This window comes from Nanorana parkeri, unplaced genomic scaffold, assembly GCF_000935625.1.
Source record: "Nanorana parkeri isolate BGI_ZX_2015 unplaced genomic scaffold, ASM93562v1 scaffold251, whole genome shotgun sequence".
In the NCBI taxonomy this organism is placed as follows: Eukaryota; Metazoa; Chordata; class Amphibia; order Anura; family Dicroglossidae; genus Nanorana; species Nanorana parkeri.
The window spans coordinates 1,604,062-1,618,306 of NW_017306519.1; the positions used below are offsets into that span (position 1 = coordinate 1,604,062).

Here is a 14,245-nt window from a genome sequence, read left to right on the forward strand (position 1 = left end):
CCCCCAGTGATTAATCATTAGCTATTTCAGTAGAATGTCTACTTTACTATAAAGCACAGCGAAGCATAGCAGCTACATTGACAGGTCCTGCTCCATTGATAATTGTACGGATTGCACTAATTGTCTAATTCTACTAATTGTATTCTTGTAAACTTTATCAATCTATCAATTGACATTTAGTTAGAAAGATTCGTTTAAATTGATCTTTAGGACTAAAAATTATCATGTGGAGATCATATCAAGTGTTTATCATCAAGTGAAGGTATATCCAAAACCTTTTTCGTTTTGGATTGGGAAATAAACAATAAGAAAATGTATCAGTCTACTTTTTGAGGTCTGGGTCCCATTGCAGAAAGTGCCCTTCAGTTGCTGACCCAGAGATGCAACAAGAAATGAGCAGAAAACTGTACAAAGTGAGAGTAAATCCCCTCTTCAACAGCTGTCATCGAACAGATGTCCACATTGGGAGATTTCCTCTCACCTCCAGTTCTGGCGACAACCCTAAATATTTGTGACTTCCTTTTACTTGTGGTCTCAGTGACAACAGTCACCAAGACAAATAGAGAGGCTGAATCGACCTAGCAAAGAGAGATATATCACTAAAAACCTGACAGAATCTAAAATCCTTTACACTCTATCCAAAATGAAAAAAACAAACATTTTGCCTATATGTACATTGAAATAATTATTTTCCACGAAATCAGTCAATTGTCATAGATATCTGATCTGTCAATCAGCATGATAATCTCTATCTAGATCAGCAAACATTTTTATGGCGAATTGTGGTCCAATTCACCAAATATTGGACAAAAAGTGATATCACGTGAAGATTTCCCATATTCTCCTGTTCTGGTAACAACTGTAATATTCTGAATCACTTTCTGTCATAGTGACAATGGGTGACAAAGACAAATAGCAAGGGTAAATCTTTCCAAAGAGAACACAGAAAGGAAAACATGTCAGAAAGTCTATCCCTTCCCCACTTTACCTAAAAATGAAAGCCATACGGCGACCAATGATAGTGAAACTCCAATGGTTGCGTGATGGACTTGAACTAAACTGTATTGCTGAACTATTATTGCTGTTATTACTTTTGGTATGAACGGGCCAATAACAATACTATTAATAAAATATACTGTATACATGTTGTGAATTTTTCATGTGTTATTTGTATTTATGGATTACAGTTTTTATCCAACTTTGTTTCAAAGCCATTTCTGGTCAAACAGGAAACAACCATTTGTTTTCTTTCGTTTTTCCTTTGGCATACAAGGAAAATAACATTTCTGAAAGCTAATCTGGCCAAATAAAGCCTTGTTTGTGCTCCAAAAAAGTATTATTTGGGTATCAAAGAATTTACAAAATTACTGGCAAATCAGTAGGCCATAGCTGAAATGTAAAACTGCTCTGGTCCACAAGGGGTATACTGGTTATTTTAGTTTGGGAGCTTTATTGCTCTCTGTGTTGCCACAAAGATTTAAATTGCCAGAAGCACTGGAATAGAAGGAAAGTACAGTGGGAGGCTTCCTCCGATGACAACTGTCTAAGAGCGCCTTTCCCTCACTATTGAAAGATTAATTTCACTTCCTCTCACTTCCTGTCTACAAGAAAATAAGTGAAGGGAAATCTCCTCAACTGCACACAGATGACCTGACAAAGGTTTCAACCATTCTCCAGCCGGGCGTCGGGACTGACATTGTAGGACATTTTTAAAAAATAAATTGTCAAAAACTTGTGTTGTTTTTTGTTCAATTAAAAGGATTGTATTCTAAGGTGTTGAGTTTTTATTTACATTTTATTTAACTCTTTAGTGAATTAGTAGGAGTACAACTATCCATTACTCGTTCACAAGGGGGGGCGGCATCTGGGTGCCCCCTTTATGAAATAGGGTACCCAGATGCAGACAAGCCCCCTGCCCACAGACCACCACAACCACCGGGCCAGGGTTGTTTGCGAAGAGATCCTTGACCCCATCGACATGGGGACAAGGTACTTTTCCAGGGGCCTGTGTCAGTATGAATTCAGAGATGATTTGAGGATATACAGCCGAGTGATACACAAATAAGATACATTTGTTAATAGTTAAGGTACTTGAATGCATATTAAGATTTAACTCATGAGTGTTACTTTAAAGAGTACCTATGGGCACAGTGTTATGAAAATCTCAAGTAGTGCATGTGCTCGAGAGTTTGGCTTCTCCCCCTGCTGAGCCTCTATATTGGGCAGTGAGATGACCCATAACAATAATGGGTGTTTAGTGAGGAACAGGAGGCAGTACAGTACAGGTGCTGGTCAAGATTTGCATAATAAAGAATCTACTTACAAGGCCCCATTCACACTTGCGTTTGGGGCAGTCTAAGGAATCGCTCCTGGAGACCCATGTAAACAGCTGCGGGTGGGAAGCGCTATAGAAAGTATGTATAGCTCAAAAAGCCCACAGCCATTCGCCTCAGACATACTGCGATTACCTGGGGGTGATTTTCCCTTGACACAAACAGATAACACAATTCAGTTCTTTTTTTTTCCTATTCTGTACAGGCCTCACCAATATCAGAGGTGTGGAACTCCTATCGCACGACACCCGGGACATGTAGTTCCAGGTGTTGGGTGGGTGTTTTTTTCTACATTTAGCCTTGCCTCAGCAAACAGGGCTAAATATAAAGCTGGGAAGCTGCCACTCCTTTTGTACAAGTGATTTGGGCAGCTGTGCAGCCGCCCAGATCACTTTTATAGCAGCCTGCTTGTCACTCCCCCCCATCAGTCCCATCCACCGCCACACCCCCTCCCCGCTGTGGGTTTCATTCGCAGTCTCCCGCTCTTCAGGGAGACCTAGGACCACGGTAAATTACTTCAGGATAGACTGCGGAGAGCAGACTGGAGAATGTCTGTTCTCCAATCTGCTCTGTACTTGCAGTGCTTCCTTTCTCAGCTGTCACATGTGGGGCTGTACAGAAGATCGGGCACAATGCTGTGATCGATCTTCTGTATTGGAGGTCACGCTCCATAAAGAGAACCTGTCACCTCCAAACACTATCACACAGGGGCTTATTATCCCCTGTGTGATAGCAATAAAGTTAAGTGGAAAAAAAATTAAGTGATAAAAAAGTGTAAAATAAGTAAAAAAATAAAAAAAGTGATAAATAAAATAATAAACAATAAAAAAAAATCAGGTGATTGCACTGACAAATGAAAAGCGCTTCTTAGAACTATTTTTTCAAGACAAGTAGATTGTCATGAGGGACAAGTAGATTGGTCCCCGCTTTAGTCCTTGGACAAGTAGTTTAAAAAAAAAAAAAAAATCCACACCCCTGCATGTCAACAATATTTTGCTGACTCACAAATGAATTGAAATTTATAGAGTTTATAGGATTCTATGACATCAGTACCTGTTCACGGAATGAAAATGATTTGAACAGCCAAAACAAACCTAGACATATGAAATTCTAGTGTGAAGAATGTGACTCAAACAATCCAAATGTCAAGGTGGTTATACGTAACAGGCAAAATTTAAAGCCTACGTTTAAACAAGAATTTAAAAAAATAGAGAAAATGGAAAAGTCTAGATTGGGAACAGAAGGGGTCAAGATAGTGAGAATATGGTGCAAGGGCTTCAAGACATGGAGAGAAGAGCAATAAGCACTAAGGCCCCGTTCACACCAGGGCAGTTCGGCCGCGCGGATCTGCCAACATGAACGATCCTATACAGTGCTATGGGGACCGTTCATGTGACCGCGCGGGTCAGTGCGATCTGAACCGCCCCCGCCCGAATTGCTCCCTGACCCATTTTTGCAACGCTGATCAGTATGGTTTCCATACAGCTTTCAATGGAACCGTGCTGTTTAGTGCAGTTTTGGGCGTTTTTAATTGCGTTTCAGAGCCGAAACGCAAATTAAAAATTCACAGGACAGCCCTTTTAAAATCAGCTCAGAAACCGCGCTGGTCCTCAACCCCTCTGGTGTGAATGGGGCCTTAAAGAACGACGCTGCTCTCCCACAGAAAACCAATATACAATCAGTCCAGCTAATCATTTCCTATAGCCACAAGATAGTGGTCTACAGGTATAACTGCCAAAAGGTATATATGCACACATGATAGTTTCTGTCAACACCCCATGGCCTACCGGATGGGGGTAGTTAAGTGTCTGATATGGCAATTCTTAGATCTGGGATCCCCATAGTTTATAAACAATGGGTCGGTTTACTGTCCTTCAGACTTCAGGGCAGTCAGACTAGCCAGTGAGAGTAGAAAATGCCCCGTCACCAGTGGTAATTGGGAGTGTAAAAAAAAAAATGACCTAGCAACTGTGGTCAGTGGTAGGAAGAATAATGCCCAATCATCTGTGTCAGAGAAAGGAGTAGTGCCCCATCCTTGGTATCAGTGGGAGTAATTATGCCCCAGCATTGGTATCAGTGGTAGGAATAATGTTGCATTGTTGGTATCAGTGGGAGAAATAATGCCCCGTTGGTGGTATCAGTGGGAGGAATAATGCCCCATCGTTGTTATCAGTGGGAGGAATTATGCCACATCGTTGTTATCAGTGGGTGGAATAAAAAATATTTTCATAAGCCATTCCGTGCATCTGTCAGTGCTTCATGCTTCAACATTTTAACAGATGTTTATAGTGAAGTGAAGAGGGCCATCATTTTCTCCCGGCTGAAATATAAGACAGTCAGAACAGCCATGTATGAAGCTAACTTTTCACAAAAAGAAAAATAAGATGGAACGAATAACCCTTGCTTCACACATTGCCCTCATTTAAAAGGAACCTGAACTTTGCCTATTCCATGCAAATAAGAGAAGGGAGGGTAAGGAGCACACACACTGGTACTTACGGGTATGAAGGCACATGAGACTTTCTCCCAGGCTTCCCAATAAAATCCAGCTTTTGGATCCTGCATGGCCATTTGCGAGGCACAAGCTCTGTTACATGGGGGCAGAAGGGGAAGCCTCGACGCTGTAAAGATTGCAACTTGGGCTGGGCTGCAATTCACACAGCAATATTTCTGAGGTTTGCAGAATGAGTGGACAGTAAATATGTACTCCTTACCCTCTCTATCCTAAAGTGACCCAATACTGTGCCCTGAATGGACCACATACCAACAACTCTAACATAAAAACAGCACAGAATAATGCTTTGGCAAAGAAATCAAACAGAGGAAGATGGATTGTTGCCACAAAATAATCCATGTATGGACCGGCTGGCTTCCGTGTCAATAGTGTGCACACAAAACTTAATTAATAATGGATTGTTTCAAAAGAGATTTTCTTTGGTCGATGAATTCTATAAGAGCTATGGGGGCGTATCTTAAAAGACCAGTGTAGTCACAAACACAAAGAACTTTGTATAAAAGTGGCCCTATTAACAGACAAACTAGGGGTATGCAACCTCGACACTCCAGCTGTTGGAACTACAAATCACAAGACAATGACAGGCATGACTTCCAGTGGCAGAGGCATGATGGGATTTAGCTGCAGATGTAGTTTCACCACAGCTGCAGGGCCGAGGTTGCCTACCTCAGAGATATACAGTAGGTTTTCATGCTAGATGCATGGATGCTTGTGAAATGTGTGATTGTTACAGTTCCAGGTAACTTCTGGATGTGCGCCTAGTTGCAAACATCGGCACTGCTTTGAACAGGCTAAGCAGCAACAGCTGTCTGGAATCATCTCTAACCCCAACCGCAGGAATCCACTGATGATGGTAGCCACAAGTTGGCACTAATACCATGTGAGAATGAGGCCCAAGTTCACTAATGTCGGACATAGATCAACCTCCTGCTGCAGCCTCTCTCACCTTGTGACTTTCTACAATAGGTGACAAAAGACTGAGCCAATCCTTGCTTTCTTCCTGCAGTAGACTAATGACATCATCTCAATGTAGGCAAAGCAACCTACCTAGAGCACAAGGGCTGTTAATAAAACTTGGAGAGCTTCTAAAATATGATACTGTTGCTGTATATTGTATCATGTCAGGAATGAAACTATGAAGACTTATAACATTACTGAAAGGTCTACTTGAAAGAGCCATTAATATTCTTCTTCTTAAAGAGAACCCCTCCCCCCCCAAAAAAAAGAAAACTGCAGCAGGTAGAAAGTGCAGACTCACAGAGGTGTCTGCAGATACCTGTCAGGGACCCAGGGGGACCGTTCCTCATCAGGTTTGCAGGCGCGGGCATCGGGCACAGGAAGCTCCTCCTCCTCCCCCTGGCAGGACATCTGACGCTGGTGTGGCCAGTGCATGTGTGCAAGTCGCGCGCCGGGAGCGCGTGCGCGGTACGCAAGCCGTGCGAGCGTAGTGCGCCATTCCAAGCCACAGGTGCTACTCAGGCTGGGGGAGGACTTCAGCCTTCACCACTTGCCCTCAGCCTTGTGATTGGACTCTGACTGGCCTGTGTTCCCTGTGTATTTAAAGCTGGTCCGAGCCTTGACTCATTGCTGAGTTATTCTACCTCATGGTGAACACCCAGCTCCCTCCCCTGAACCTGTTGTTTGATCTGACTTCCCGGGTACCGACCCTTTTGCTTGACCCTTCGACTACGATTCCTGCTGCCCGCCACGACACGGAACTGGACCTGACTACCCGATTGGATTATACTTTTGTACTGCGCTTTTTGGACATTATTCGTCCCTGCCAAGGGGTTCCACACCTGGCCCATTATTCCAGCCTTGAAAATACCCACAGAAGCTCCACAAAGCCTTCAGATGGGGCCAAACCTTCAGGTAGAGTTTTAACTTGTTGCTAAGTGCCCTCCTCCCATATTCTTATGGGTCCATCACTATGATGAACGGCCTTACTGGCCTGTAACAACGAGGCAGCAAAGGATGGCAGACTTCAGAAACAGTTACAAAATTGTTTATATGGAGTCAAACACCTCTGACATTCGAAACTATAGACATTTTTTAGGCAATTTCTATTGAAACGCACCACCCTCCTCATTTGACTGATTTGACTGACTGATGTAGGATTGTACAAACGCAGGAAGTGGATTTGTTCAAATTCTGAGCTGACATTGAGGGTGCTGTATAGAACGGATAGCTTGGTAAATAAATACAACTACTTTCGATATTCAAGTCAAGGAGATTTTTTCGCAACCCGATCATTTGTCCCAGGAGGAAACCTCCCACTACAAACACCTCTCCATTGGCAAATGGGGATTTCCATCTACAGTGAGGAGCTTTCATTTCACTTTCCAGTAGGACAAAAACTAAAACTTTACAAAGCATCTTACCCAAGAAAAAAAAAAATCCCTGTGTTCCACTTTAAAAGAAAAAATGCAGTGAAGGGAAATCAGCTAAATCCATGTAAAGCATCAAGAAATGGGAAATTAATTTGAACAATAAGAGCTGAAACACACTCGTGCTTTGTAGTATTTGTGCGTCTTTTCAGCTGAACGCTGTTTTCTGCTGATCTATCCAAACTCAGCAAGCCATGCAAGTAAGATTTATTGAGCAGCACTAAGAAAGTGATAGGTGAGGGGAAAGGGGAGTTGTGCCTCAGATTTCACAGTAACAGCTAAATACAAGTCAAGAGGACCTGTCCTTCTGACTGAGGGAAAACTCCATTCCCGGCTGGATGCTAGGACCAACTGGCTCCAGAATTCCTTATCAATCAGTCCAATCATGTACTAGCGTTACTGTAGACATCAAAGCACCTGCCTGATATTACCAAATGTTTTCCTTTCCATCAAATATTACAGAATAAAAAACTTTGTTTCCTCTTATAATGTTTATCCTCCAGTGTGTCTGAATCAATAGGTATTGATCTGTCTGGTGCAAGATCCTGAAAACGTAGCTTGGATACCATTAATCAAGGCTCAGAGTGCGACTTCTTCCTTCGTCATGCTCTATAGAGTAGCAAGTCTGTTTGATTACTGAAAACCGCTAAAGGTGATTTTAAGTCAGATGTCAGATGACATGCCTGCACAGTTCACAATAAACGTATGACAAAGGAATCTCAAATTCCTAAGAAATGTCAACATTGAACAAGAATGCAGCCAGGCAGACCCTGCTCCCTAGAAAGAATAATAAGATAAAACAAGCAGGGGTGGACAAACTAGCAGAAAAATAATATTAGTATGGAGTGAATTTATCAGAGTTACACAAACACAATTGCTGACGCAGTTGCAAAGGTAAGTTACATTAAGTCACATTAGGAGGCTTGTCAGATAAGCAGTAGGTGTTAACTACAAAAGAGTCTTGTCAATCAGCCCTTTTATATGGTAGTATTCAAAGCAAAATAATGCATTCATTGTTCATTGTTATAACCTTTAGGTCACTCTACACCACTGCCTACATTTTGCAGTTCATTCATAAAATGTAGGCCACGGCATAAAGCTTGCAGTACCGCACTGTGTAACTCATGCTTCTGCTTAACTTAGCAGAGAGAACCCTGTGATTGGAGGAGAGCTGGTCACATGACTTGTACAGGTGGCCTAGACTGACCTTTTTTTTTCCTACTCTTCTAAGCACAAGAATAGTTCAGAGCGCTAAGCTTGTTTATAAAGCATACTGCTGTGCTTAATAAATGCGCAGGTTGCTTTAAGGCAGTGGTATGCCCCCGGGTATGGCCATACCTCTGTATTAGACATGTAACCCTGTATGAAATGCAGAAGCATCAGTCCAAAAACATAGTAAATACAAATTAGAAATACCTTCACAGAGGGTGGTGTTGCTGGCCTCCTACTGAAAATACTGGCTGATTGGCTCTATTTGGCTAAACTTTTTTTGAGTCACTCACCCACAACATCATGCAGCAAGTGAAGTCAAAACTCCTAATCTGCATGTTATTTTCGGCTTAGTGATTTAGAAAGCAGTGAAGTTAAGGCATCAGCAAGACAGCCGGGCAACTAACATTTTCAGAAGGATATGTCAGCATTGGCAGCCTCCATATACCCCTCAGTATAGAGGCTGCCAGTGCTATTTGTCTGGCTATTATGCATCTGGTCTTGATACTTCCAGGTCATTGGTCTGATACAAGTAAGTAGGTCAGGAGTTCCAGCTTCACTGGCTTTGGACTTGAGGTGGACTTGACAGATGGATAGCACTGGAGTAGAGGAACACAGAGTTGCCTTTAATGCATCAAGGAGAACAGTCTCAAAACTAGTCAGCAAAGGTCACACATAGCTAAACTGCATTAGGAAACATCAATTGTACATCTAAGCTCGCCGGCAGAAATACACAGGTACTTAATTCCATAACTACTAAATGCCACCAAAGTGCAGCCTGCGAAATTACCCCAGATCTGAATCATCACCTCTCTGACCTAATCTCTGCAACAAATTATACTGTGTGAACTTCTCAGGACTGGAGAGTGAGTTGCCATTTCGAAACCACTTGTATCAAAGGCCAGTCCACAAGTCACATGACTTGGTGTGAGTGCTAAATCTAGCTCCCTAAGCAATAGAAATCGTAATATGGTCTACTGAACATTTTTCTAGGAGTTGAAGGCACGAACATCATATAAAGCTCTGTATATTAGAGCAGCTCTGCAGCACCACCAACTGGGCTTCCTTTAAAGGCCATGATGACCTTTGGTGAAAAAATAGGCTATGCAGACAAAGGGAGAAAGTAGATTTAAATAAAAACAAAAAAAACACTGTGCACCTTTATAAAATGCTGCTTTAAAGGAGAACTATGGGGTCAGTGCTTTTCCCCATAGTTCTCCCCAGGGTCACGGGAGGACACAAACTAGCGTCCTCCCGTGACCCAAAGCTCTGTATACCGCGAGCCACAGTATACTGAGACGCCGCAGCCGGGATGGATCCCGACATTACTGTAGAGATCCACCCAGCTGCGTGATTGACAGCTGGCTCTGCCTATCTAGAGGCAGAGCAAGCTGTACCCGCCCCCTCCCCCGTTTCTTCCGGCAGTCAGCGCTGGAAGATCGGACAGAGGAGGGGGGAATCCCTGCAGGGTGCCGTGAGTGACAGTCACGGCTCTGCAGGGACATGATCGAGAAGTGAGCGAACGACGGTATGTGTTCGCTCACACCCCGATCTACTCAGCCGACCTGTGACAGTCTCATTGTCACACGTCGGCTCGAACTATGAGGCTGAGTGATTGTCACTCACCTCATAGTTCTCCTTTAATCTATATGGTATACCTATGTGCCATTAAGTTCACCCGTGAAGCCTGGTTGAAAAGCTCACACATTGTTTGCATTGTCCCATCCTGCATAATTGACAGGAGCAATCACGCTAAAGCATCCAAATGCCACGCATACGCCGCGCAAGCTTTTGCCTGTAGCAGCAGCAGCTCCCGTGTTCAAATGCTGCACATGCAGTGGCTGTACATGTGTGGCATTCAAACATGAGAGTGTGATCGATCTTGTGTTGCTGGGGGTGAGTGGCCAATGGATTTTGTGTCCTGGACAGGACGATGCAAACAATTTGGGAGTTTTTCAACCAGGCCTTCAAGGTGACCTACCTGGTCCACAGGTAAGCAGCATTTAACAAAACTGCACAGTGTATTTTAATCTACTTGGACCCCTTTTCTGCATAGCTCAAAACATAGCCTTTAACACAGCCTTGCATATTTCAGAAAACAACTCTCGGTTGCAGAAAAAAAAAAAAACTTACCTTAAGCTTCATCAGGGTTGACAGGTCTTTTTTTGCAGCCTCAAATACAGAATTCAGATGTCTATTGACACTAAACTCTGGGATCATTAGATCTTCCTCCTTGTAATGATAAACGGCAGAAGGGGTCTCCGTCACGGTCACAGATTTCTTCAAGATAGGCTGTAAGGGTTAAAGGCCATTATAAATTTTAGGTTCAGCTCTCATTACAATCATTTAAAAAAAACAAGTCATCTGGGGGGACTAAGGGGGACCTTAAAATGGTACTTCAGGCAAAATATTTTCTGTTAATTTTAGACAGTGTTTTTCTAAGGCTCTTATGAGTGCTTATGTCCCTGTCGGGGAGATCTTCCTTCACTTCATGTACCAGAGACAAGATAAATTCCCAAATGTGATTACAATTCCCACCTTTAACATTTGTCATCAGAACAGATGTCGCCTTCTAAAGATAATTCTGTTCTGGTGACAATCATGACATTTTGGATACCCCCTCTCTCTCTTTTCACGGTGACAATGGTCACAAGGGTGCATCTGTGCTACAAAGGACACAGGCAGCATTAAAAGTCTGACAAACATTCAAACCTTTCCATGCTATCTGAAACAAGGATAAGGTTTGGTTGATTCAGGTTGACACAGCTATTACAAAAAATCTCAGTCCAAAATAGTTCCCTCTCTCCTTTTGTGGGATCCCCCAGAATCTAATTTCACAATCGCACAGCTAAATAAGCTCTTCAGCAAAACCTTTTTTTTTGGTTTAGGATAGAGTCAGCAGTGGTTAGAATTAGGGATGCACCAAAACCGTTCTTTTGGTATCGAGTATCAGTACCTTTATTTATATTTCGATACTCGCCAATACCGAGTACCGATACTTCCGGCATCATGGAGCCGGCTTCCCGGACAATCAGGAAGCTGGGGCAGCGTGTCATTACCCGCTGCCCGGCTTTTTGATAGCACGGGAAGCCGGCTCCATGCCGATTCACTGGGAAGCCGTCTTCTTGGCCAATCAGAGAGCCGGGAGGCAGGTCATTACCCGCGGCACGGCTGCATGCTGATTGGCTGGGAAGCCAGAAGTTCCAGTATCGGGATAGGCATCGGGAGCATTTGGGCGAGTACGAGAGATTTCAGCACTCGCCAAGACGTCGTTTGTGATAAACCAACTTGCCGAGTTGGTTTTCGGGGGCTACTTGCAATCAGCTGCTGAATGTCACGGACGACTTCGGGCGTCCGGACTGATGGAGGCCTCGATTTCTTCATGTATGAGACAGAGTCGGTTTGACGCCATTTCTGAACCAGACTCTGAATATAACTTTTAGAGGGTGGTTTTGTTCCTGGGTACTTGTCGGCAAAGGCCTCTTACGTTGTCAGGTTTTTACTGCTTTCTGTGTCCTGACTGCATAAATTCCCTGTCCTGGTGACACCCCGTATCAGAACGTCATCTGTTCAGGAAGTGACGGTGAAATTTCGACCACAGGCAGCAATACAAATCAGGTAATAACTCTTTCCCACTCTATTATAACCTAAACATGGTTTGGCTGGAGCTCAGCTTTGATGTATTCAGCCAGCTCTCCAATCAGTCCTCTTCACCACTATACTATTATGTCATATCTGGCCCTTTCTGTGTTCAGCATAGGCTTGCTAAGTGGCATGCCGCATCGCATGCAGATTTATACAGAACCAAAAAATTATTTATTCTTTATGAAAACACAGAGGCAGACTGCAGATCCAGCAAGCAGTCTGATCTTTACAGATAAGAAAAAAGTTTGCTGTCCCTAGAGATTTTAGACCATGTGAATAAGGAAAGGCGCAGATGTTACGAATGTGACGCTTGAATTCGATTGCACGTCATCATTCCTCCCCAAAGACCCCTGTACAAGTTGCCAGCTGGAAATATATATTCATTTTTTTCTGAACTAATGCAATTAAATCAGTTCTTTCACATCAGTACGCTTTCAGCAAATTCCTTTAAATTTCATGAAATATGTGCTTTAGGGTTTGGGCACATAAGCGTTATAAAAAAGGAAACAATAGTGCCTTTTAGTGAGTGCACGGTTAATTTAATCATTTCATGAAAGTAATTATTGATTTGACTTTTCTATCTTCCATATTTTAATGAGGACATTCCTTTTACCAGTTAGTAGATTCTCCCTCTAGTGGCCAAACAGAAGTCAGTATTCACCCACAACTTCTGCTAAGATAAAAGGCTAAGCATAAGAGTATACGGTCTTCAGTCCGCATGAGTAAGTTGAACAATATGTACAGAAGAACAGTAAAACTCTATCACTGCACAACACTACTAAACAGAGGCTACATAGCCTGTATTATATCAAATATGGCTGCTTCCCCCATGTGCTTGGACACATAACTAAAAGCACAAATGGAAGGTTTTGTTATGAAATATGAATACAAATTTGAATTATTTACAGAATGTATATTTAGTGCTTATGTTGAAGTTTACATTGAAGTGATCATATTTTAATCGCTATCAAAAAAGTGAAATTCCAATTGAACCTTCCGTTTAAATCCGCTAAAATACATTCCAGGTGCATCAAAACAAAAAGGAGTTCAAGGGGGTCAATTCACAAAGCTCAGCGTTATGAGAGTAGAAGTTAATTTATCTATCCTTATTTTACCACTCTTTACTTTACAGGCTGAAACATGCAATTCACAAAAGCTGGAATCGCGAATGCACACGCAGTTTAACGTTCCTTAAGCAAGTGTTATTTTAACATCACAGACATTATTTTATCTATTACTGTGATAAAATAACATTTTGGATGTTATTTTAACACTTTTGCAGTGCATTTTGGTACCAGAAGGGGTGGAGCAGATGCCTAAATGACTTTTACTTTCACCACACAAAAGGATTCCACATGTAAGGAAGGAATACATTCCATATTCGCCACATGCATATTAATTTTAAATTTAGTAGAGAAGAAATCATATCGAAATAACTAACATTTTTTTCTGAACGGAATGAATATATGAAACATTAGATTTATTTAGATCTACATCTGTTGAAAATCAGGCAGTGAGGGAGGGCAAGCAATTCTCATTACCACCTATAAAGCCTGTCTTGATATTAAATATGTTGCATGGAACAATACACTTGCTCTACAACCCCAATGAAGGGTGTGCAGGGACATTTGATTTTTCGTGTCATGTGAGATTTGCCACTAACCTCTAACTGTAAAAAATAATTTACATTTGTAGAAGGATAAAAACTGTAGACATGAAAAATGCATGCCCCCTTCTTCTGTACGCAAAAGCATTAAGCCATGTGTAAATGAAGAAAAAAGGTTCCATTTCTATCTACCTCATGTCATCTCAGTGCAGCAAGCATCAGATAACGCATGAAATCTGTCATAACGCCACCCTGAAGGAGGTGATAAATCTACGTCTCAATAACGAGTGATAAAAGGACCTTTTCCTTTTGTGAATTGCATTTCAAGCATATTTTATCACTCCAATTGTTAAAATAACGTCTGAATAGTTAATTTACTACTTCTTAAAAATAAGAAGCGTTATTGAGTTTTGTGAATTACACAGCAACTATATAACAAGCCATATCAATGAAATAGTGGCTGAAATGAAGAAAATAAGCTTTGTGAATTGACCCCATTGTCTTACAGTTTTAATTTCTAAATCCGTTAACACCTTATAAGAAAAGCCTG

General features: G+C 42.1%; 1 protein-coding gene across 1 annotated transcript in view; it reads right to left on the reverse strand.

Moving 5' to 3' along the window:
• PNPLA7 (patatin like phospholipase domain containing 7) overlaps nucleotides 1-14,245 on the reverse strand; it is a 143,450-nt gene that overhangs the window by 108,978 nt on the left and 20,227 nt on the right. Inside the window, exon 8 of the mRNA XM_018556766.1 lies at nucleotides 10,578-10,736. Coding sequence (XP_018412268.1) covers nucleotides 10,578-10,736 — 159 coding nt within the window. The remainder of the gene's footprint in view (nucleotides 1-10,577; nucleotides 10,737-14,245) is intronic.